At 36.8% G+C, this 26,150-nt stretch overlaps 2 protein-coding genes across 3 annotated transcripts; one reads left to right on the forward strand and one right to left on the reverse strand.

The window, feature by feature from the left end:
* Positions 1 to 765: 765 nt before the first annotated feature.
* On the forward strand, positions 766 to 5,830 carry LOC100853135 (ras-related protein Rab7). The gene is made up of 8 exons (XM_003631596.4): positions 766 to 884; positions 998 to 1,082; positions 1,600 to 1,626; positions 1,792 to 1,891; positions 3,934 to 4,080; positions 4,530 to 4,610; positions 4,718 to 4,863; positions 5,422 to 5,830. Exons 2-8 carry the CDS (start codon positions 1,030 to 1,032, stop codon positions 5,486 to 5,488), a joined length of 621 nt encoding a protein of 206 aa, XP_003631644.1. The 5' UTR covers positions 766 to 884; positions 998 to 1,029; the 3' UTR covers positions 5,489 to 5,830.
* A 574-nt stretch (positions 5,831 to 6,404) lies between these two features.
* On the reverse strand, positions 6,405 to 22,477 carry LOC100855339 (SWI/SNF complex subunit SWI3D). Of its 2 annotated transcripts, XR_009465387.1 has the most exons (8): positions 21,712 to 22,477; positions 13,275 to 13,801; positions 10,613 to 11,272; positions 9,692 to 9,858; positions 8,983 to 9,614; positions 8,055 to 8,245; positions 7,519 to 7,963; positions 6,405 to 6,754 (listed from the first exon to the last, which is right to left on the reverse strand). XR_009465387.1 is itself a non-coding variant. In XM_059735852.1 (7 exons), the coding sequence occupies exons 1-7, from the start codon at positions 22,199 to 22,201 to the stop codon at positions 7,592 to 7,594; spliced, it is 3,039 nt and encodes a 1,012-aa protein (XP_059591835.1). In that variant the 5' UTR covers positions 22,202 to 22,474; the 3' UTR covers positions 7,306 to 7,591. The 2 variants fall into 2 exon arrangements, 1 of the variants encoding a protein (XP_059591835.1); XM_059735852.1 differs by lacking the exon at positions 6,405 to 6,754 and having other exon boundaries at positions 7,306 to 7,963; positions 21,712 to 22,474.
* Between the last annotated feature and the right edge of the window lie 3,673 nt (positions 22,478 to 26,150).

The following is a 26,150-nucleotide window of genomic DNA, read 5'->3' on the forward strand; positions in this document are numbered from 1 at the left end:
AACATGTTTTAAAGGAGTACAGAATATGAATAGTGTGATGTCCCACATCGGATAGGGGAGCCACATCGGATATGGGAGAATGTTCTTGGCGCTATATATGTAGAGGCTCCTCTTAACCAAGTAGACGCGTTTTAAAGCCGTGAGGACCCTCTTGGGCCCAAAGCGGACAATATCTACATGGTTGGGTGTGGGTCGTTACAAATGGTATCAGAGCCGATCCCCGACCCTGGTGTGGGGGTTTGTTTGGCTTTGTCTGTTTGGCCCCGCAATCCCATGGGACACAACGAGGACGTTGTGTCTGCATGGGGGGGTGTTTGTGATGTCCCACATCGGATATGGGAGAATGTTCCTGGCGCTATATATGTAGAGGCTCCTCTTAACCAAGTAGACGCGTTTTAAAGCCGTGAGGGCCCTCTTGGGCCCAAAGCGGACAATATCTACATGGTTGGGTGTGGTTCGTTACAAATAGAGTGTCGTAAATCGTGCTTGACTATTAACTTTGTATATTTCCACTCAATTACAAAATAAATATGAAGAAAGTTTATAATAAAGATAATGAAATTCATTCCACCACCACGTAAGTAATTCAATAAAGTTTCTTCGTAAGAGTCAACTTTTCCAATTTTTTTTATAATTTATTTTATTTTTTAGTTTAATTTAATTTATTTTTGTATAATTTCTCGAGACTCATGATTTGTTAGAAGTCATTTTGTAAGGTGAATGATATTAATTTTGAAAAAAAAAAATATTATTACGTAAATGGAGGGCAATTAATTAAAAAAATGGGACAGTTAGGAACTAAGGATAAAGAAGTAACAAGAAACAAACAGAAGGAAGAATCAAGATTCAGAAGAGGGGGCGAGTAGAGAGAGGGGGGAGTACAGGTAAGCCCAGCGAAACAACTATTTAGAGACATACAGCTGTTTATGATTCAGTCAATCAAACGCTAAACGCTACTCCTTCCTTCTCTATCATCCTTCTGCTTTTTTCTCTCTAGATCCATCGAATTCTCTGTCCCGACTCCCTACAATGCCTTCTCGCAGGAGAACGCTTCTCAAGGTCATCATCCTCGGCGATAGCGGGTGTGTACATATATTTTATGTTTTTTTGTTTTTGTTTTTGTTTTTGTGCTTCTAGGAGATTTTGGATTTGCGGATCTTTCTAGATCTTTCTAGGCGGAGGTTCATTTGAAACCCTAGGGGATTTTTCTGGTTGGTGAGGAACAGTAGGAAAGGGAAAGGAATTGGAATTTTTGGAGTTTTTGAGCTTTGGGATTTTAATTTTGGGTTTTGAATTGTTTGGGATCTCTTTGGGGGAAAAACTTTCCCATGGATGATTCGGATGTTTGGTTTGGTTGTGGTGGATTTGTTTTGTTTTATGGGTGAGAAACCAAGGAAAAGTAGTGAGATTCGGAATATAATTTGGTTTTTTTTCCCTCGTTTTTCTCAGCAACCAAGCAGAGGATTAGATGAATCTGGATTACTTGTTGAGTTTATGTAGTTTTGCATATTGACTTGAATTTCTCGGAGATGTTCTAAGGAATATGGTTTGAATCTGTCTCTTGTTTGTTTTTAATTTAGTCTGTTTGGGATTTTACAGGGTGGGGAAGACCTCTTTGATGAACCAGTATCCTTTGGGGCTCCTTTATTGGACTGAAATTTCATGAGTTTAAAGTTCATGTTGGTTGTCAGTGAAGCTAATACATCTAATACCATTATTTCAAATAATGTGATTTCTCCATGAAAAAGGACATTTGGTTTTGGTGTGTTTGCCTTGAGAATTTGATTTTAGATATGTGAATAAGAAGTTTAGCAATCAATACAAGGCAACTATCGGAGCTGATTTTTTGACGAAGGAAGTGCAGTTCGAAGATAGGCTCTTCACTTTACAGGTTAGTGATAATTTTGAGTTTCTTGCTCAACTGGCAAAAACTTGTAAGCTTATTGTATGCGGGGGCGTGTGTTCCAAAATTCGATGTGCTTGATTTGGCATTTTCAGTTGGTTTTTATGTCTTTGTTTTGGAATTGCTTATCTGATCTTTACTTAGGTTTAAAAGCTTTGACATTGGCTTCTTTTTTTCTTGTTTGAATAAAAAGTGCCTTGTTCCATGAAGTAATTTAGGCAATGCTTTTAAAATCTCTTACCCCATTTTCAATTTCGCTTATCGTCACTGCATTTTTTTAATGAGATTATATCATCCTATTATCATATGTTTCTCAGTTAAAAGAAAAAGAAAAAGGAAATGTGAATGAAGTTTCAGAAAATGAAGAGTGAACTACTTGTGATTGTTTTGGTTTTTCTCACCCTTAATTAAATTGAAGTTCATCCAGATTTTATATTTTAAAATTGTCATAGATTTCAATTACGACTTTAGCTTGTGGGTTATCTTTTTGCCTAGCATTTGGGGGGAGGGGGCATACAATTTTTAGTCCTTCATTTTTATTTTGAGAAAACAATTTATAAGCTTAATTTGTCACATTTTTTTTTTTTTTTAATTATCCTCAATTTATTGTATGTTTACCACATGATATTGACCAGATTATATTCATTCTTTAAGTGATGTTTTGTGGTTAATGCTAAACATGCAGATCCGAAAAATAATTTGTTGATGTCATCCCCTGGTGATAAGGATTTTATATACTGTAATGGTTTAATGAAGAGTAAAAGGGTAAAATAAAGGAAAACTAACAAAATAGATTAAAGTTTTTGTTACCTGGATGTCCCAATGTATAAGCACTCATGGTGAGCATAGACTTCTAATAATATGCCATGTGTGGAGTAAAGGTGGTGGAGCACCCCACTTGATTCTTGAGTGTCAGATGTGGCATATTAATTTTTGGATTGGAGGAGTTTGTCAAACTCATCTACATGACTAAGGGGAGGTAGCCCTCTCTTCTCTAACTAGAGAAGCATTCATGAAATTTGACTGCTGCTCTTCCTCAAAGACAGGCCAGTTGTATTAATCAGGAAATTATTGTTAAGTTAGTTTTGCCAAAATTGTGTCTCACATTATTCTTGCATGTGTGGACCATCTCTAGGCGGCCCATGTATACATCCTATGTACTTTGGTGTGCTCTTGGCGCTTTTAATGTATCTTTTGTTTCCGTATGTAAAGAAAGGATACTCTTGCATGTGTGGAGGCAAGCATTTATCCTTTGTTGTTAGTTCCATCAGAATGTTTATAGTCATTACCATTCCAACACAAATAAGTCTAGTTATATTATTGCTACATCATGCATATTTAGGCTGCTGTTGTACAAAATCCCTTAATTTTCATTTGTTATTGGACAACATGTCATTATTTGATTGTGTAATGATTCTGTAAGCATAGGCATCAATGTTTGCATGCCCTTGATGTAAGCATGGCATTATCAGGCAGAATTCATTTGCTTGACAACTAATTGTTTTGTAATGAAGTGCAAGTTGGATATGTTTTCTATAGTTTGTTAGTACCATAAGGTTTTTTAACTTGCCACCTGTTCCCGTAGACTTGGTATGATATTTGGCACTCTTAGGTGGCCAAATATTTAAAAGATTAATTTTGTTCTCTATATCAAAAGTGTTTTATACCCTTTTCATGGAAGCCCCATTAAGAGTCTTTGGGCAACTCAAGAGAGATTGTGCCTTGATTGCATGAATTATGACTATATAACCAATGAGTTAGGTCTCCCTATCTGCATATACTTATCTTGGACGAGGTTCATGGCAAGCCCCAGCTCAGGTTTTCGCATCCATTTTCACAAGGTTGATGTCAGGGTGAGATCCAGTTGTATCATAATATAAAATCTAAACCAAATAATTGGGATAAGGATGTTTCTGGTTCTTCGTATTTGGTACCATTAAATTCTGGGTATGTCTTTCTGAGTTTTTACTTGGGTAACATGCTAACACTTTTTGCGCTAAAATCTAGTCCACTTCCTTTCGTTTTGGCAGATCTGGGATACAGCTGGCCAGGAAAGATTCCAAAGTCTAGGTGTTGCTTTCTACCGTGGTGCTGATTGCTGTGTTCTTGTATATGATGTTAATGTGATGAAGTCATTTGACAATCTAAACAATTGGAGGGAAGAATTTCTCATTCAGGTAGTTCTTATGTTCTTTTAGTATATTTTACTTTTGGCCACAGAAGAGGGCTACTACGATGAAACCTCTTTTTGGAACATGCATGTCACCATGAGTTCTTGTTCCTTCACTGCTGGTTAGGAATGCTCATTGGTGATGTTGTTACTTTCTTTTTTGATAGCATCTATCTCTGGGTTGTTTCATTGTTTGTTTGGCTTTGTAGTGTGTTCTTCTTTTGGGTCCTTATCAACAGTATAATAATAAGTTTAATGCATGATATTTTCATTCTCAAAAAGAATTTAGAGTTGCTCATAGCAGTGGATAAATTTTGTAACAATACAAGGTTAACTGCTTCACTTGAGAATGATGTTGAATAGGGTTAACTAGAATAATGTCCTTAAGCATTTATCTATGATTTGTTAATTAGAAAAGTTGGAAGTTGTGCTGATGATTTGGAGGTTCTTCTGCAGGCAAGTCCTTCAGATCCAGAAAATTTCCCTTTTGTTGTTCTAGGAAACAAGGTTGATGTGGATGGTGGAAACAGCAGGGTGGTATGTCTTGGAATTCATTGTTAGGGTGCTATAAATTTATTTGTTATATGATGTGATTCTCTGTTGCTTTTGAAATCAACAAGCTTTTCTTTTGTGGACTACTCCAGGTTTCAGACAAAAAAGCTCGAGCTTGGTGTGCCTCAAAAGGAAATATTCCATACTTTGAGACCTCTGCCAAAGAGGGTATCAACGTTGAAGAAGCCTTCCAGTGCATAGCAAAGAATGCCCTCAAGACTGGGGAAGAGGAAGAGATGTAAGCTCAAAAGATAAACTCTCTCTCAACACACTTAACTCAAATGTCCTATAATTTTCATTAGTTTGTTTTACAGAAAGATTAGGAGAAACAAACTGGCTTTACCTTCGTAGCTTCAAAAACATCCACAAACTTATGCAAGTAATATAAAACCACCAATCCAACGGTTCCATCAGTTAAATTATAAAACCAACAATCAACAAACTCTCTCTCTCTCCAGGGCATTAAGCAGCTGGGGAGGGTGGGTTATGTGTATCCTTCCAGGGGTATCATGTTGATTTCTTTGGATGATAGAAAGTATTGACCTAAACCTTGTTACAATTATTTTCAACTAAAATTAGAAGAATGACCTATAAATAAGATGTCGGTGTGGGTTATCTCTTGAGCAAGCTTCCATGTGTCCATGAGGACTTTGCAGTACTTTCAATTGCCTCTTATGTTTATTCTGCACTCAACTGTTTGAAATATTATATATATTCAATATGTAATCATCTTTTGGATCAACTACATGCGAAACTAACACTAATTTTCTTCTATGTTGCCCCGTGTGTTATGAAGATACTTGCCTGACACCATTGATGTTGGAAGCAGCAGCCAGCAAAGGTCAAGTGGATGCGAATGCTAAACATATTGCCTCATCTTTCAGAACAATGAGAATCTTGAGAAGTACAACAAACAATTTGGCTCCTTACTTGCCATTTCATTTGTTTATCTGACGCTGCACTTGTACATTAGTGTTGGCATGGGAGGAAAAACTCTGGTCTTAATAGTGTCGGTTGGTCTTGGTCTTGGGTGTTGATTGCTTTCTGTATCGCATCTGCTTTCATTTTATAGGAGTTACATTTTTATTTGTTTTCAGGCACCATTCCATTATTGTTGACTGTTAAGATCGTCGTATTATTCTAACGATTTAAGGTGTTCCTTGTCAAATACTGAGATTTGGTTTTTGAATATGTATTATTGTCAAGATCAAGTGTCTTTTATGGGGTTGGTTATATTGACATGTGAGGTTTCTGGCCTCTCTAGCGTTACCACTTTAAGCTGTTACTGAGGAAGATGCAGGGCCGGTTAAGACCGATTATGATAAAAGTGATATGTAGGACCAGTGTAAGTGCGATTCCGGTAAAATTGATATTTCAGCTCTAGTGTTGTCAATAGTACTACTAGTAGAAAAGCATTGTGGGAACGGGTCTATGAAAAAAGAAAATCTCTTTTATTTGTTTATTTTATGCTTTAAACTACAACAGGGTCTTTGAAGAGAGAAGTTCTTTTTGTTCCGTCTCATTCATAGACCCGTGGACCTGTCAATATCTCTCTCCCTTTTTCTAATTTATTTGGGTTTCATGTGACAATCGACCTCAAGATCTTTCAATGCATCTTATTTTACAAAGATTTAATAGATCAAATATTTATGTAAATTTTCAGAGTTTCAAGAAGACAGGCACTCCGATTTTTTTATTTTTCCAAATATGACTCAGATTAACTTCTATCAAACACAAATCAAAGCTAGACTATGACATGGAAATTTTAAACCATGGGCATCCAAATGAAACCTCTACTTTTCAACATTGAAGCTTCTAAGGTGTTTGGACAAGGTCAAAGAAAAAGATACAGATCTTTGAAAGGACAAATTTAACCCCCTTAGCAGCTGAGGGCTATTTAAGTTACCAAACTACTTTCCCTCGAATTTCCATCACAAACAAGGCTTTTGCTTTTTGCTTTTTGCTTCAAAGGGGGCCAGCAAGGGAAGGATGCCAATGAGCATCAATCCGCTCTTCCCATAATGATGCAGAAGAGGAGATGAGAATAGGTTTCAGGCCTGCAAAAATCCTACACAGGTAGCTGTCGGGCTCTTCAACTCAAACTTGAGCAATAGCTTTCCAAGATTTGGCTGAATCAAAAGATGAAGCACCCCAAGTGTCAGAGTTAAGAGAAAAGGGAAAAAATATCACCCCGCATCACTCGCTAAATAAAATATGAGACAAAATAATAACATGTTTAGACTGTCCTCCAGAAATGGTATCATTCTGGCAGCTAATGCAGTCTCTGCACTCCCATAGAGTGCAATGAAATCTCCCTCGCTCCACCTTGTTTTCCATCTAATTTTCACGTTGAACTAGAGATGTCTTAAGTTTACAAGTTCACAACACTAACTTCTGCATAAGAAATCTCATCCTCTCAAAGCCCTCTTTGGCAAACCCAAAGAAGGCCAACTAGTTCAATGTCACAGTTGAGCAGTCGTGTTTTTATTAGAATTGTCTCTAAGGTTAATTTCACTCACCTCCCTTTAGGTTTTGTCTAAATACACCCAACTCCCATTATTTTGAAATTTCATTTAATACCTTTCTTATTTCGAGTGAGAAAGGAGGTGAATGAAAATAATAAATGAAAATGATAAAGAGGGTATTAAATGAAGTTTCAAACCAATGGAAGTCAGATGTATTTAGTTAAAACCTCTTGGGAGACAAATGAAATCAACCCATTGTCCCAATTTTCTTTTTCCACAAAGTAAGCTAGCATGTGTTCATGTGAATCACAACAATGGCAAATTTGGACTGAGGTCGCATTCAGTTAGCCCTATGTTTGGAGTTTCTAAAGCAGCACCTCAATAATCAACATAATAATATAATAATGGGAATAACCAAAATTACTTACTTAGTAAAATCGGGCGCAGATAAACACTGTAGTAGAATGAATGAGATTGCACCCATATGTCCTTGACTAAATGTTACTTTGTGCCGACTGATGAAAGTTTATCCTGGCTGGGAGGCCGAATTGAACTTCCTGCCACTGTACTAGATACAAGTGTGTTTAATGAGGAAGGAGCCATCATCATGGGTCTCGACATTGGTGGCCTTTGAGAGGTCATGCCCATTGGAGGCCTTGGAACTGAAGTTGGAAAGCTCATTCCAGGTCTATTGATAGGTAATGATGGGGCTGTTGGTCTAGATGAGGAACCCGCAAAGCCAAGTCGCGCTGCAATTATCTGTGCCCGCTCATGGTAGAGTCTTTGCCTAGACCTGTCCATTTGTTCCCTAACCCTCGTAATGACACTTTCCATCTCGTTGAAGAAAGCCAATTTGGTTTCTAGCTTATGCAGCTGCAATGAAAGCAAAACTCTCAAGTTAATTAAATTCCCGAACTTTTAATCAATGACTACAACACCTGGAGCCTTTTTCGCCATTGAATACCTGCTTTTCAATCAACAATGTAGCAAACTGTTGGATTTGATCTTCTTCTTGATTTGCAAGAAGCTTTGCTTTCACTGCTGCCGCTGAGAGTGCAGAAGTTGCAGCCCGCTTTATTTTATCAATACTAGGATCCGGTTTTGTCTTGCTTGAGTCATGGCTCTCGCTTTTACCTTCCTTTGTTTGATCCCTGCCTGCAACAACACAAGAAAATCATAAGAAAAGACAGGCACTCGGCAAAACATAACCGTTACTAAAAATTCTCACACCCTCATGCAAATGACAACCATCATACAGTTTGATACTTTTGTTAATATCTCTTGGCTATACCCCCAGTGACACCGACATCAATAGCCACACCTACCCACATAATTTCACAACTCAAGTCAGTTACTAGAATTCATCCAAAATTATTTGAAAATTTCCTGAACCATTTGGAACATGCTCTAAATAATAGAGTATGCTTACATAGTTATGCTGCATTATCACGTATGTTGCTCCCTCCAATACAAATAGTCACCATCCACTCACACACACACCAGCACATTATATAATTTGCAACCAAATATTTTTTCACATAAAAAGAAAAGATATACAACACCATTCAAAATTATTCAAAATATTACTAAAACTTCTTCTAATGGCAAAATATGCTTATATGGTTTTAAAGTTTTATCACATACATTGCTTCCTCCGAAACAAACCCCGCTCCACCCACACACGCACAAAAAAATAAAGTAAAAGAATGATGTGATCAAATTAATTGATGAATGGTTTTCTTGAAGTATTCCTCAAACTTCTTTACACCAGCTTTCATAAACAATATTTTTAATGGTAATTCCCAAGTTGGCACCAAATGGTTCCTAATTATCCATCATGTATAAACAACATGATTCTCTGACCCAACAAGAAAATTTTGAAGAAAGAATACCTGTATTTGCTCCATTCTCAACCAAAGTGTTAGAGGTAAGAGATTGCAGGGGCTCTTTTGTTTGTAGGGGCAGAGACTCGGGCACTGTATCCACATCCTTTGGTGCCTCAGAAGGTTGAGAGTGGTCCTTTACTGAAGCTCCATCTCCCGACTCCTTCATAGAACTAGGCAGAAGCCCTGCCTTTGGTGTCAAATCATCTGATTTGTCCACAGAATTGGGCGGGCAATCCTTCGGCAAATCTGAATTGCTTGATTGACTCAAAATACCAGGTTCACTGTCATTAGAAACCACAACATCTGGTTCTTTTGCAGCAAGTGATTTCTCAGTGCATTCACCATTGGGAGGAACCGATAACTTTTCTTCTGGAACAGAATCCTCAATTTTATTTTCATTCTGATCTTTTAACGTATCACTGCCCTCCAAAATTGATATGGAGTGTTCCTCTCTCTGGTTTACATCCTTCTGGTTTTCCTCTTTTTGATTCAATTCCTTCTGGTTTTCATGTTTCTGGTTTTCATCCTCCTGGCTTGCATCTTTTTGGTTTACGTCCTTCTGTTTTTCATCTTTCTCGTTCACATCTTTCATGTTTTCATCTTTGTGGGCATCCTGGTCAACCATTTCAGCAGTAGCACTGCAAATCTTTCACTGATATCAGACACAATATTAAGAAACCCTTGTAGATATAAGATATAAATAAGGTCAACACACCTCTCAGAACCAACTTGCTCCTTCTTGTCATCTGGTGGATCTTCCAAAATATAGCAGTGCCTTGCAGCTAGTTGCATGCCAGGAGAATTGCTAGACATGGATTTTAAAGAACTATGAACTGCAGCAGAAGCACGACCAGATCCCACCAATTGGGTCAGGAATACTGCCTGTACAAGGACAACCAAAATTTAACACATCAACAGTGTTTCCAAAAGCAAAATCAGGTTATAGCATATTTACTCCCATCCATGGTAAGGCATAAGCCCTAAGGTATGGTGTCTAACCTTCACTATCGAAAGCATCTATTAAAAAGACTAAACCTCATCCACCAACATTCCATGAAAACTGTAAATAGAAATAACAAAAGGGTGGAATATTGTCTGATAAAGAAACATGGTTAAGCATATATGGGGCACAAGAAAATGCAACTTTCACCGTGCCTTGACTACCAGGTGTATGCCTAGGAAACCCCCTGCTTAATTTTTGAAGTCTCAAAAAGTTCTCTGCCAAATCCTTGAGGAGCCTCAAGAAGCTTTTAAACACAAACATGTTCACAGCCAGGGTACTTGCCACCAACTTCAAGGAAGAACAATTGCCACTGATTACTATAAGGGTTAAGGAACAGTTTTAGATGCTACTTCAAGGGGATGGGGTGGGGTTAACAATCATAAATGTCTTTGCAGCTAGATAAACGCTGAAATTACACTATAATTTATCTGAGACATGAAAGAGGAACTCATACAAATTTTTTTGTACCGAGTAACTTACTCTTAGACATCAAATGAGTATAAACATTGTTGAGCTTGTGTCAAAGAATCACTCAAACTGAGTTCATTTAAGTTACAAACACCAGAAAATGTACACTAATTAGAAGCCATCCATCATAGAAATGCGTCTAAAACATAAAAGTATTCAACTTACCAATGCCATGACAGGGTTCCCAGCATCAGTAAAAGTAAGTGGGGCTCCAGGCGTTGGAAGAGAACCAACTGCTTCAAAAGCTTCTCTAAGGGCCTTCAGGGCACAAGCTTCACCTGTCTCCTGATTATCTTTCATTTCATTGCCTCCTTCTGGTTTTGAAGTTTCCATTGGGGATGGTGGGGGCTGACTCTCAGGTTTTGAAGTTTCCATTGGAGAAGACAGAGGTGGACCCTCTGGTTTTGAAGTTTCCATTGCAGATGATGGGGGATGACCCTCGCTAACATCAGTTTTGCTCTCTGTTGATTCAGGGATGTCTTTAGGAACAGACGAGTCATTATTAGCTGAAACTGGATCAGCATTTTCTTGGGGATTCACATTAGTTTCATCCTCACAATCAATAAAGGTGTCCTCAATTGGCATTTGAACAAAGTGCAATATACACTGAGCTTTTGTTTTCGTGGCAACATGCTCAGCAATCTCATTCCAGTTTTCTTTATATAGCTCCAATGCTTCAAGGAGTAGGAGGGTCTCCTGATCAGTCCACTTCCCGCCACTTACTCCAGGCGCCTCGGCAGGCTCCATGAGAATGAAATCTGATGAGGACATGTCAGAGCCAAACTTTTGGTTATTGAAGCATTCAGTACACAAGTCGAAATCTGCCTGTGAACCAAAAATAATATCAGCAAATAGAATACACATTAAAAGAAATTGAGATAAGAAAAAATGTTCATAAATCATCCTATCCCACTTTCTCAAAAAAGATATATGCTACAAATTTGAATTTTAATCCATATGCATGAATGAAATTTTAAATAAACTTCTCATGATTTATTCCCTTATCTAGAAGTGCAAGATTTGAAGCTCTGGCATTATCTGCAGGAAAATGCACACAAATATATGATAGACCACCTGATTATACATTGGCCAATTGCTTATTGCAAAAAGAATACCACATACTAGTTCTTTGACTCAAGGTGCCATATTCCATTCTTACAGTCATTCATTAATGACAATTACAGCCCCTCCTACTGATTTGGCTAACATATTGGACAAGACTACAACTTATTTCCAATCCCTAAAAAATAAAGAAGGAAATGGAAAATTCAAAAAGAAATAGCAAACAACCTTACTATCACTTGGTCTGTGAGTAGCAAAAGAAGTAACTGTTTGTATTTATAAGAACTCTTATTTTCTTTTGTTGATTGTTAATAGCAAATAATTTTGCATGTTCAACATATAAAATGTCAAATTTATCTGACTCCAGTAAATTGGTTCCCAATTTCTTTTTCTTTGATGATATGTTGATTGTGTTTGAATTTTCTTCACCAAATTTTGCAACCAAAATGTGTTAAAATCATATAGGGTACAATATCAAGAATCCATTTCATTTGGTTAATTTATGAATCGGTTAAGCTTTCAGTCTCAGCCACCACAATCAGTAGTAGTTTTGAAGGAACACCAAGCCTTCAACAAGACAAGAAGCATTGCCACAAAAAAAAATAGGGGTTTGATGCTCAAACATGTCGAATTGACCAAATATTCTTAAGCAACAAGGCTTTTCCAGTCAAGTTGTGCATTAGTTGTTGTGCAAATTCCAACTGGAACTGGACAATATGCTCCTAGCTTGCAAGCATGTAAATGAATCACAAATAGAAGACATAGCTGACAGATGGCAGTCAAAATAAATTAATCATAAATAAAATGATACAACACTTATCTCTCAACTATGAATCCTAATAAAAGAAAAATCATTAATAAATCTTAACCTAGAGAAGAGTAGGAAAATCTAAAATAGATGCTAGATATTCCTTAAGCTGAGCATGATGTCCACAAGAGACATTGCCTATCAAAAAAAAAAAAAAAAAAATGATGTCCACAAGAGACCAAAATTTACAAAAATAAAATTTAGAAAAGAGAGAAACTTGAAATTACTCCAAGTATACTTTTCCAATACCTCTTGCAAAAAGTTAAATTTGCTTGCTATGTACTAAAGGCAAGGAAGAGTGATGTGTAAATGTGTACGGCAAGTACATATGTGCAGGAGAGAGGTTTTAGTCACCAAGTAAAATCTTAGTCAAGCTGCCACCAAATGCTGTGAACAATAATCAAGCCATTAATCTTTCTCCACTTGCAATTAATAGTGTATTCTCTCCTCTATTCTCATCCAGTGAATTCTTCTCTTCTCTCTCTCTCTCTCTCTTTTTCTTTTTTCTTTTTTAAAAAATTGCTTTTTGGGAAATCAGTTGTTTAGTCTCTTTTTCCCCATAAATTGCACTCCTTTTTTCCAATGAAACTCGTATAAAAATTAATATTGAAATTTGTTTTGTTGCACAATGAATTTGGAAAGGATTATAGAATTGGTTTTTCTCCCATTTCATAATTTATATTCACTTGTTTGAGGAGTTTATGGGTTTTGTGTGATCAAAGATTGAGATGGTATGCCTCAGCTACAAATACTGGCAATTTTGTTTCCTCTTTGTGGACACAACATTTATGTTATTGATAGAGGTAAAACGGCTAACCTCAATAAACATTCACGAACCCCCCACCCCCAAGATCATATCAGTTGCTAGACACCATTAACCTCTTTTCTGCCATGGATCTTCAAAGCATAACCAATACAACTCCATATTTAAACAAAGATTCTTAGGAAACAACCAACCTGCTTCTGGCAATGGTAACGCTTGCGGGAGCAATCAGCTGAGCAGGAGTTACAATGGTACTCAACAGATGGACCCTCAGACCTAACCAACTCTTCAACGAAGGCAGACTCAGGAAACAACCCAGATGCCATGGTTGGTGCGGACATATTGGCTTTTGGGACCACTGGTGGACACGATTGTACCATGTCAAAGCGATACAATTTTTCAACGGAAGAATCCAGTTGTTTAGCCGTATCATCATCACCATTTGCCACACTAGATTCCGCAGGTAGGAATGGATGGAAATTAATCAAGCCCCAGTAATCCAGAAACTCCATCACCTCTTGTCTTGCATCCAGGTCTCCAATTTCGAGTTCTGACAGATCTTTTACTTCAATTTGCGTGTTTGGATTTCCATGAAATCTCTTTATAATCCAGTCACGTATTTGTTTGTACATATCAGGATTCCGGTTCTCAGACTTTCCATTGAAGAATGAAGGCATTGCCTGCGCCTCAAGAGGGTGAACTTTTGTCCATGAAAACCAACCTGTAGAGAGAGTTGTAAACAAATGAATTCTACATCTTGAAGTCAAAATCCTAAATCAGGATTGTGACTGTGTCATGAAATTAAGATAACATTTCCGAAATAGTATGAACCTTAAAATGAACCATAACAATAAAATTTTCCAAAATGAAAAATCTGGTTAAGGCATGAAAAAAAACAATGTTTGAGATTTCCTCACTAAATCTCAAACTTATATGATTACCTAGATGAACCAGTTGAAAAAATAAACTCCCCTTATAGGTGGTGGAAAAAATCGGGTTAAGGGATGCAAGAAATAATGTTTGAGATTTCCTTACTAAATCTCAAACTTATATAAGTAAATAGATGAACCAGTTAGAAAAATGAACTTCCCATGTGAGTGGTGGAAAAGGCAACAATGATGACAATAATAGTGCCAGCAATTGCAACGGCCACACTGAGGCAGTGGAAAAGGCAATAATGCAGTGCCAGTGACTGATGGAGGAGGTGTTGGTAATGGACACAGGAATTGTGAGAATGTTAGAGAGAGAAAGGCAAGATGATGGTAACCCTGGCAGACTGGCACTTACCATTTCATAAGAATGACATTGCAGTGTTGGCAGTGGCAGTAGAGGCATTGAAGTGGTGATGTCTTATCAAGCAGGGAAACCTACTTTTAAAGTGTTTGTTTAGATATACTCCCTTTTTTTTATTTCTAAAGACAGAAAATAGTAGCACCTTTTATATAAAATACAAAAACTTTCAGAGGCTTATATTAAAAATGTAATGGTGTATAAAAAATTAAGGTATTAAATTTTTTTTTTATCTCGAATTTTACAATTTTTGAAAGCAATTTTTAAGAACATAAGGTAAGCCCATACTTTTTGCATAAATGTTTCTACTTCTTACATAGAAGTTATTACTATTTTCTGTTTTTAAAACAAAAAACAGGAAGTGTATTCAAATGAGAGATAAGTTTTTTGTGTCTAGAGTATGGTAAAATATATTCCATGTATCACCATCAACTTGGCAAAGTAATAAATTCTTACTTTTTTTAAATTATGGGACTCCAATACAAATAGAGGATTCATTTTCCAAGAATGCATTCTCAAGTCAACTAACCAAATGCAATTTTCAGAATTCATCCTTGAAATCAAAATGCAATTAGTACAAACCCCACATTTAAGATTTTTTAATGAATGTAGTCTGCTCTTTGCTGATGATGCTATTGTGTTTTGCGGGGCTTCTCTAGATCAAGTCACTAACTTATTTTGGCTCCTCATGTGGTTCAAAGCTATTTTAGGGCTAAAGATAAATTTGGATAAGAGTGAGATGATTCTAGTAGGTTCAGTGGACAATCTGGAGGTGTTGACTTCAAAGATTAATTGTAAGGTAGGGGAACTACAGTCATTTTACTTAGGTCTTCCACTGGGGCCTCTTACAAGTCAAAAGTGGTATGGGATGAGGTTGAAGAGCGGTTTTGCAAAAGGCTCTTTTTGTGGAAAAGACAATACATCTCTAGAAGGGGACAAATTTTAGCTAATTCGTAGCAGTTTTTCTAGCTTACCAATTTACTTCATGTCTTTGTTCACTATCCCAAGAACAATGAGGTTGAGACTAGAGAAAACTCAAAGGGACTTTCTTTGGGGAGGAGGAGCCTTAAAGAACAAAGCCCACTTAGTGAAGTGGTTGTCCATTTAAGGTAAAGGAGAAAGGTGGATTAGGTGTTTGTTCTCTCTCTTTTTGCTACATGAAACTCTTCTTTGCAAATAGTGTTGATGTTACTCAAGTAAAAGGGGAACACTTTGGAAGAAGGTCATTAAGGGGAAATATGGGAAGGAAGAAGGGGGGTGGGTGGCGATCATGTGGGGTGAGAGCAGTGATTAAAATATTGAGTATCAATAGACCTCGACACGATATATGGGAGAGAAATATAGGTGTTGCAATATTTTGGCAATTTATTGCAAATCTCGCTTATTTTTTGGAATTTTACCTATTTATCGTCGGTTTATCACAATATTTTGGGGCGGTCAAGGGGTGGTCAACGCGGCATGTGCAGTCAAACTTCAAAAATGACTTACATTTTTCTTCACTGCAGGGGCTCGAACCCATGCCAAAAGGTTTGCAATGTGTTCAGCCGGCCATTGGAGCAAATTTATCCCTTGTTATATAAGTTGCACCAAATAAATATATATTCAAATTCAACATATAAACATAATTTTAAAAAAATGTTTTAAAGAACAAATCAATTATAATTATTTTATAATTAAATGAATTTATTTTATCTATTTGAATACCAAAAATATAAAAATTATCGTAATAATTTTCTTCATAGTGTTTTTAATATCATTAATATATTAATTAAGTATTAAAAATTATACATATATTATCATTTATTATATATCATTTAATATAATTGAATTAAATGAATTATAATTTTAATATTAAATATATTTTTAAATTAAACATATTATAATCAAATACCACAATATTATTATCGAATAATATTTGATATAATTTAATAATAAATGTATACTTATGAAATTCATATTTTTTTATTAGCACGTACAATATTATTATCAAATATAATAAATTATATTATATATATACATATATATATATATATATATATCATTACAATTCTATTATACTTCTAATTTTATTTTTAAGAGTTTTTTCTTAGATTTTTATAATTTCTGATCTATTTTAAGTTCACCGATATTTTGTGTCAAAACATCTATCAATATATCTCCGATATATCCGTAATTACCGATTTTTCATCATTGGGTGAGAGACACTTATGGGGTCTTTATGGAAAGTTATAAGTAAAGAGTGAGATTTCTTCAATTCAAGAGTTCCCTATATTGTTGCGGGTAGGAAAAGAGTGAAGTTTTGGAAAGATAATTGGTATAGTGAGGAGACTTTAAACGTGATGTTCCCCAATTTGTTTGCCTTATCCGATGCAGAAGAGGTGTGGGTGGTAGATTTATAGGAGCGAAGGGAGGGAGGAGGGGGTTAGAACTTCCATTTTGCTAGGAATCTAAATGATTAGGAGTTAGCTTCTATGGAGAGGTTCCTCTTTCAACTTCAAGGTAGTCAATGAAGCAGTAGGAGGATAGAGTAATTTGGCCAGATTGCTCTAGGGAGTTGTGGCTGAAGGAAGGGGACAATAATACCAAATTTTTTCATAGGATGGCGAATGCTCATAGTAGAAGAAACTGGTTGTCCAAGTTGAAAGTGAATGGTTGATGACACTCGGAGGAGATTAATTTAAAAAATAGTGTGGTGGGGGCATTTCAAAAGCTATATTCAGAAGAAGAGGGGTGGCGCCCTTGTATCGACGGGCTGTCTTTTATGGGGTTAGTCAGCAGTGAGGCTGAGGGTTTGGAGATTCATTTTTCGAAAGAAGAGGTGTTTGCAGCTCTATCAGATCTAGGCAAGGACAAAGCCCCCAGGCCTAATGGATTTACCATGACTTTTTAGCTTTTTTGTTGAGATGTGGTGAAGGTTGAGATTATGGGTTTTTTTAGAGAATTTCATGAAAGGAGCAGATTTGTAAAGTCTTTGAATGCCACATTCCTGGTTTTAGTCCCAAAGAAGGGTGGTGTAGAAGATTTGAAAGATTTCAAGCCGATTAGCCTTGTGGGAAGCCTTTACAAGTCGTTGGCCAAGGTGTTGGCAAATAGAATCAAGAAGGTTATGGGGAAAGTGATTTCGAAACCCCAAAATGCCTTTGTGGAGGGTAGACAAATTCTAGATGCAATTTTGATTGCAAATGAGGTTGTGGATTCTAGGTTGAAAAGCAATCAAGGGGGTGTGTTGTGCAAGTTGGATATAGAGAAGGCCTATCATCATGTCAGCTGGAAGTTCTTGTTGGCAATGCTTAAAAAAATGGGCTTTGGGGAGAGATGGATTAAGTGGATAGAGTGGTGCATCTCTACTATGAGATTTTCTGTTCTTATAAATGGCTCTCCTTTAGGTTTTTTCCAAAGTTCGAGGGGTTTGAGACAAGGAGATCCTCTCTCCCCTTATTTGTTTGTGATAGCCATGGAGATGTTTAGTTGCTTATTGAGAATGGCTATTAGTGGGGGGTTTTTATCAGGGTGGAAGGTGAGAGGCTGGAGAGGTGAGGGGATACTGATCTCACACTTGCTATTTACGGATAGCACTTTGGTGTTTTGTGAGGAGTCTCATGATCAGTTGACGTATCTAAGCTGGCTTCTCATGTGGTTTGAGGCTTGCTTAGGATTGAGAGTTAATTTGGAAAAAAACGAGCTTATCCCGATGGGGAGGGTACATGATATAGAGGATTTGGCCTTGGAGTTAGGTTGTAAAGTGGGCGGTCTGCCATTCTGTTATTTGAGTCTGCCTTTAGGGGCACCCTTCAAATCAGAGGTGGTTTGGGATGGAGTTGAAGAGAGGTTTTGAAAAAGGCTTGCAATGTGGAAGAGACGGTATATATCAAAAGGTGGAAGACTCACTCTAATCCGGAGCACTCTCTCTAGCATGCGTATTTACTTCATGTCTCTCTTTTATTTGCCCAGAAAAGTAAGGTTGAGATTGGAGAAGATCCAGAGGAATTTTCTGTGGGGTGGAGGAACTCTTGTGCAGAGGCCACATCTTGTTAGGTGGAACTTGGTTTGCTTGGAAAGAAAGAAAGGTGGTTTGGGTGTGAGAAATTTAGCTTTGATGAATAAACCTTTCTAGAGTAAGTGGAATTGGCACTTTGCCATTGAAAGTGAGGCTTTGTGGAAGCAAGTCATCAGTCACAAATATGATGTAGAGGAGAAGGGAATGGTGCACTCGGGCCGTAAGCGGGAGGTATGGTGTCGGGCTTTGGAAAGCAATTAGAAAGGAGTGGTTGTGTCTGAATAGCAGTTTAGCCTACCGTGTGGGTTGTGGTAGGAGAGTGAGATTCTAGAAGGACAAGTGGTGTGGAGATGAGCCTCTTTGCAAGTCATTCCCTTCTTTATTTGCCATTTCCATGGCTAAAGATGCTTGGGTATCAGATGTTTGGAGCCCAGACGGTGTTGGGGATGGTTGGACCCCTCTTTTCTCAAGGGCATTTAATGATTGAGAGATTGAGATGGTGGAGCGTTTTATGCTTAAGATCTAAGCATTTAGGGTGCAAAGGAAGGACGAGGATAAAGTGGTGTGGATAGCATCTAAGAGTGGAGCTTTCTCAGTCAAGTTGCTTTATTCTATTCTGGAGCCCGGAGGTTCTTCTTTGTTCCCTTGTGGTAGTATTTGGAGGGCGAATGTGACTCCTAAGGTAGCTTTCTTTGCTTGGTAGGCTTCCTGGGGTAAAATTTTAACTTTGGAGCAACTCCAGAGGAGGGGGTACTCTTTGACAAATAGGTATTTTCTATGTCTTTCTAAAGTAGAAACAGTGGATCACCTTTTATTTCATTGTGTAAAGATGCGGGCATTGTGGAATCTTATTTTCTCCTTACTTGGTGTGGCTTGGGTTCTCTCTGGTTCAGTGAAGGAAACTCTCATTGGGTGACATTGAGCATTTGTGGGGAAAACCCGTAAAAAGGCTTGGCAAATGGCCTCCTAATGTATATTTTGGTCAGTCTGGAAGGAAAGGAATTTGTTAGCTTTGGGAATGAGGAACTTTCGCTTCAAAGACTGAAATATTTTTTTGTATGTAATCTTTGGTTTTGGGTTAGGGTGTTTATAGTTTTGAGTCTTTCTTCTCTTGTTAGCTTTTTTAAGTGGCTAGGCTCTAAGTAAGGGTAGGGGTTTTGTTGTTTATTTCCTCCTCCCTTGGTTTCGAGCTTTTGGGCTGCTTTAGCATACTCCCTATATACTTAGAGGGCACTATCAAAGTGTTTCCTCTTTCCGTTTAATATAATTCACTTTATCTATCAAAAAAAAAAAAACACAAAGGAAGGTTTTTTGTAAGAGACCTTTCCTCTCTGTTAGAATCAGATTGTGTCACCCCTTTTCCTTCAGGGATTATTCAAAACTCCTGGATTCCTTCTAAAGCAAGCTTTTTGCTTGAGAAGCTTGTTGGGGGGAATGTATTGACTTTAGATCGGCTCCAAAGAAGAGGTTAGTCATTAGTTAATAGGTGAGCTCTTTGCAAAGAGGAGGCAACATCCATTAAGCGCATTCTTCTACAAGGCAAGAATCTTATGGTTGTTGGTGTTCTCTTTATTTAACATTCCCAAGGTTATTTCTGCCTCTGTTAGGGACACCCTACTAGGGTTACAAGGTTCTTTTGAGGGAAGAAAGTGTAGGAAGGCTTGAAGAGCAACCCCATTATGTATAATTTGGACTATTTAGAGAGGAAATTAAAGAGTGTTCAAAGACGAAGAAACGTCAAATCAAGGTCTTAAAAGTTCTTTCTTTTAACTCTCTATATACTTTGAGGGCATTGCGTTTGGTGTCTCTTCTTTTCTTTACATACATCTTTTTCTATCTGTCAAAAAAAGAAAAAGTTCTTTCTTTAACAATCTTGCTATGCGGATTTGGGTGAACATAAATGAGAGTTCTTTTTCCTTAATTGATTGTGTAGATTGAATGGATGGGGCTCTTGTTGAGGGAGAGGGTAGTTTTTTGTTTTCTCTCCTTTTAGTTTTGCTTTTTTCACTCACTGTTTATGTCTAGTGCACTCTTGTGCGCTTTTATGCAGTTTTAATACATTCTCTTACTTAAAATAAAAAATAAAAAATTATGAATGTAGTCCATTCCAAAACCCTTCATCTTTATGAGAATAGTTTATTCCATAACACTAAAATAAAAACCAAAGGTGTCCTACTTGGTTGCTAATATGTGGGAAAAGAGAAAAAATACAAAATTTCATTATTTGACAGGTGAGAAAAATAAAAAGACACTAGTCAACTTAGATTGAGCCCATTTGGGACTGATTTTGAAATGGGCTAAATGCACTTCCTAATGCTTGGAAGAGATTTCTTACAAAAAAATTAGGTCCTTGACAAGATTTTGAAAATATTTCAAAAATCTAGAGGATCGCTCCAAGTGGTTCCTCGATAATAACTTGGTAGATGATTCTTCCAAAAGTCATTTTTTTTGTTATATAATACATTACCAAAAATACAATTAAACCACTTTTTTTTTTAATTTATATCTAAACACCAAGTGTTTGTTTGGATGCACTTCTTATTCTTTGCTTTTAAAAATAAGAAATAGTGATAAATTTTATATAAAAAGTATAACACCTTGTACAACAAATATAAATTTACATTATGTCTTTAAAAATCATTTTAAAATTTTCTAAAATTTGAGGTAGTAAAAATTTCCTAATACCTTAATTTTTTTTAAAAATGATTTTAAAACCATTACCTTCTCATTGTAAACCTCTAAAGAGTTCTTGTATTTTATATAAAAGATACTACGATTTTATGAATTCAAAAACATAAAATAAGAAATGTAACAAAAGTAGCTATAAACAAAATTGTCTTAACCAGAATCACTCCCAAATGGGCTCTAAGAGCTATTCACCTTGGCTTATCTAAATTTGGATTTTTCAAAAACCAAAATAACCAAAAAAAACACAAAATTCAAGATTTCATTTTCTTTCCTTTTCATTAGTTTCCTCAGCAATTAACCACTGGAAAAGGAGTCTTCTAGTAAACTAGTCTATATCCTCAACCAAACCAAAGGAACAAAAACTAGGGTATTATTAAGAGGCAAGCTAAATTGAATTACAGGTAAAAAAAATTGATGCTCCTTTTGGTTACTCGGAAAATTTAGAAAAGATGCAGACTATGGATTTGGAGTTCCAATTTCAAACCCTAGAAAATGATAAACCTAATGCTTCTATTTAGCTCAGTAGATGTGAATATTTCCTTATTCAATACCAACTTCGTAAAATACGAGACAAATATTCATTTTCTTTTCCTTTTCTCAGCAAACAAACATAATCAAATGCACAGAAATTAGGGTTTTGGGATATTCAGACTCGCCTGATGAGCTCGGAACCACATGAACATTAGCATCACGAGACCTTATAGCTTCAAACTCAGCGGCCATCTCAGCCTCCAAGGCCTCCCAATCTTCATTTTTCACATTCAATTCTTCTGCAGTCAGCCCAGCTCCACTGGATGAAGCCCCTGGAGCCGCTTCCGGCTGATCCAACTTCTGCAAGGCACCAGACGCCGCGGCAGTGGCAGCAGCAGCCGATGAAACGTTGTTTGGAGATTGGCGAGCTCTGGTGCAAGGACCATTGTGGATCGAAGCGAGAGGAGGAGCTAAAGCTTTCTCGCGGGCGAGGCGCTTCGACGGCGTCGAATTAGAAGCGCTGAGGTTATTGGATTTCCTCTTCTGGCCTCCGGCTCTCCGGCGAGACGACGGAGGCTCCGATTTAGGCTCCGTTTCAGTCACCTTTGCTGTAACCGTCCCAGCAGAAGAGCTCGCCGGCGGCAGACTTCCGGCCTCTCGACGCTTCTCCTCCATCGAGGGTTTCGTTCACTCTGATCGTTGCGTTTGTAGATCTACTTCTTTAACATTTGAAACTTTGGTGTAGCGGCGGTCCATATTCGTTCCCTGCACTCTCATGATTTTCGCTATTTTGACGGTGCAGATTAAAATCGTAGATACGGTAATTGGCCTGCGCCATTTTTCTTGATGAAGGTGTATATTACAATCAAAGTGTCGTCGTTTTGTTTGCAGGAGCTCACAGTATCATTGAAATCTCGCCTGCGTAGTAGGGAGCCGAAAGTTTATTGTCTGACATCAGTTTGGTATCCAAGCACAAGTGGTTTTATGGAAAGTATTCTTGTTCTCTCAAAAGTAAATATGTTTTTAACTACTAAAGTCTTTACATTTTCTTTAATGTTAGAAAAATAGGATTTTAAGTTTTTTTTTTTAAATTTTGATTCAAAAATAATTTTGTAACCAAACATAGTAGGTATAGTTTTATTTTATAAAACAATAAATAGACATACCTTTATTTTAAATAAATTTTAAATCATATAAAATAACCATTTTTTGAGGTAAATTGGTTCATAATCTATCATTTAATAGTGATGGTAATGGGATAATTTTTTTTCGAATACTTATTCCAATGAGATGAGTTCGAAATTTTCTTTAAAACTCGAAATGGATTAAAATATTATCTTATCTTGTTTTGTCTCCTCCCATCATATCATATGTATATATATAATTTAATTTAATTTTTAATATATAGATAATAATAATAATATTAATATATTTTTAAAAAATAATAATAATTTAATTATTTATAAAACATATTTATTTTAATGTAATTAAAAAGTTAAATCGAGTAAGAAGAAGCTGATACCAGAATTTCTCATAACCGTCGTGTAAATGGAATAGGATTGGAATGGGGGTGACCCATCTCCAACCATCGTTTTCATATTCATCCCATCCTGTAAGTGTTCCATTGATTGATGGAAGGTTGACCAATCCTTTGGGGCAGGCCAAGCAAGGTCGACCATCTGGGTCAGGTCTAGTAGAGCCCATGTGTAGCCCACTATCAGGTTTGGACATAAAAAGCAAATTCGAGCCCAAACCAAAATTTTCTTCATTGGGATCAAGCCCGAACTCAACCGAGATGATTAAGTCCAATAATAGATGACTGATAATAGGGGGTCCCAAGACAATATTTTTTTATGGGAAAATTTTTAATAACCCAATAGCAAACCTTTTCTTTTTTATCATTTTGTGTCTCCTTTCAAACTAAAAGTGTTTTACTGGAGTGTTTTTTCACAAAGTAATTTTTTAGATTTTTAAAAATATTTTTTAAATTTGATTAAATACCTATCTTTTAAAAATATTTTTTAAATTAAAAACACTTCTTAAAATCATTATCAAATGAAGTCTAACTCGATTATAAGAGAGGGTCTTTGAAACCACTTTGAGTATTTTTTTTTTTAAGTATTAAAAGTACGCTTGACAATGATTTTAGGAAGTGTTTCTACCATTTATAATAATTAAATTTTTTTATTTTTCAAATATTATAAATACTTCCTAAAGTCACTATGAAATATATACAAAATTTAAGAGCGATTTTTACGATGTTTCTATAAGAAATGTTTTTAGTAGAAGTGTTTTATCTTAAAGTATTTTTAAAAGAAACACCTATCAAATTTTTTTTTAATATTATAAGTGATTTTTTTTAATTTTTAAAAGAGTTTTCTAAATTTTGCCGAACATCAAATTTTTTGTTAAAAAACACTTTTTAAGATAAAATGGTTTTCTAAAATTATTATCAAACGAACTCTAACTTGCCTATTCCATGATAATGGATTGGAAGTTGGGTCTCGTTTTGGGTGTTCTTGGACTATCCTAGGATAGGTAGCAGTGTGCCTGGGAGCGCGAGCCCTGCCGGTTGAGCCGTTGTTAGCCGTGGATAGGCGTTTGTTAGGCTGTAAGAGGGTTGGGGTGACGTCTCATTAGGTCTGTCAATCTGCTATTAGGCTCTAGATCAAAAACCCTAAAATGAGTTCAATTTTCTGAACCATGTCTAGGAGATCTAGTGATTCTCAAGATACTGTTGTAAACAGTGAAGAGATCAATTATCCTAAGATTCAAAATGATTTAGATGATTGGAAATTACCCAAGGTGTCTAATCAAGAAATTTATAAGAAAGGAATCTTTAAGTTCTTCACAGATTATACCATTAAGACCTCTGAAATGTCAGTCAGCTGATTATGTAAAAGTTATCATTGGAATTAGATTACATATTTATTGGAATTGTAATTACTCCATTGGGGGAGTTATTAAAAATCTTTTATTTGTAATGATTTATGAAGCTAACTTCACATTTTCCTCTTTATATTTGAGAAAATGACAATAGATATTATATTTGAACCCTGAATGGAGTGAGATAAGGTTAATATATTATAAATTTATCCTTAATCTTGATTTGTTATTCGATTATAAATAACGATAAACTTTTGGCTCCCCAACATGATTTCACTCATATTGTAAGTTTAAAAGTTCGTTTTGTAGTGATTCTAAGAAATATTTTTAATATTTAAAATTTTATATTATTCATGTGTTAAAAATGCTAGAAACGCTTTATAAAATCACTCCGAAACGCATTCTAATATACATGTTATGCTCTCATACACCCTCCTTCACAAGTAGGCTCAATACCAAATAGTTTTGATACCATATTGAACTATCAATTTTTTTTAAAGGTTAAGTTTGTAAGATTTGGGTTTATGATATATATCATGCACACAACCATTTATTAAATCTTCAACAGAGAGAGAAACCTTTCACGCTTCGTACCAGATCTACTAATAATACAAACATCAAACACCTTCACGCATGCTATTAATTAATGGACATAGGACTCCCTCTTCCTAGGCCTCGGATCTACTAATAATACAAACACCAAACACCTTCACGCATGCTATTAATTAATGGACATAGGACTCCCTCTTCCCAGGCCTTACTCATGATAAATGGTGACATCAGTCCTCGGGTCGAAGACGAACGAGAACTTCTCCGCAGGACCATCTAGATCTTTATCAAAGTCAACTGAATCATTAATCTGCTCCTTGCTCATATCCTCTGCTGTTTCTCCAGCAGGAAAAGGAGGTAGGTTGATTGTCCCTTCTTTTGAAGCCCCTCTCTCCACAACTGGGCTGTCTTTTGCTTCTCCACAGTTTTCTTCAATGGCGATGTAGAGAGTTGATGTCTGATCATTCATTGTAGAATCAGCTGATTCTACCACGGCCGGCTGCTTCTCCCTCAAAGTTGCTGGGCCCTTACTCCAGTCTTCTCCTGGGTGTTTTCTTGCCTCTACACTGGCCAACTGTGTAGGGACCCCTCCCCTTGGGAAACACGTGGCACGCAGCTCATAGTGACGCGTGGCACGTGTTATCAGCCGGACCATCATCATCCGGATTCCCCTAAGGATATGCATGGTGCAGTTATCCTATCCGGACCGCCTCAAGGAAAGGCAAACGACGTTTCATCTTCTCCTATCCAAGGAAGAGCAAACGACGCTGGCAGAGCGTACACATCCGGATAGTCTCCACAACACATCCGGATAATCAGCATGAGCCATCCGGATATAAATCTTCTGGATGGTCAATTAAAGTAAAGCGAGTCTTACACGCAATCACAACAAGCAGCCATGGCCCACATCCCATCACCTGCAGAATGAGAAGACAAGAGGAAGTGACAGCAAGTCACTTCCCACGATCATTCTGCATAATCGCTTCCCACGATCTCTGACGGCCGCATCACCTACCATAGTCTCTGACAGCCATTCGTAGGATGATAGTGCTCCTACTAACACCTATTGTCATCATCACAACAGAAAAGATCTCCTCACCATTAATGAGAGGAACAGTACCCCTGAAGCTGGATATATATACCTTCGCACGAAGAAGAAAGGGGATGGTAACCTCTTGATACCTAGAAA

The sequence above is a fragment of the Vitis vinifera genome, chromosome 3, assembly GCF_030704535.1.
Source record: "Vitis vinifera cultivar Pinot Noir 40024 chromosome 3, ASM3070453v1".
In the NCBI taxonomy this organism is placed as follows: domain Eukaryota; kingdom Viridiplantae; phylum Streptophyta; class Magnoliopsida; order Vitales; family Vitaceae; genus Vitis; species Vitis vinifera.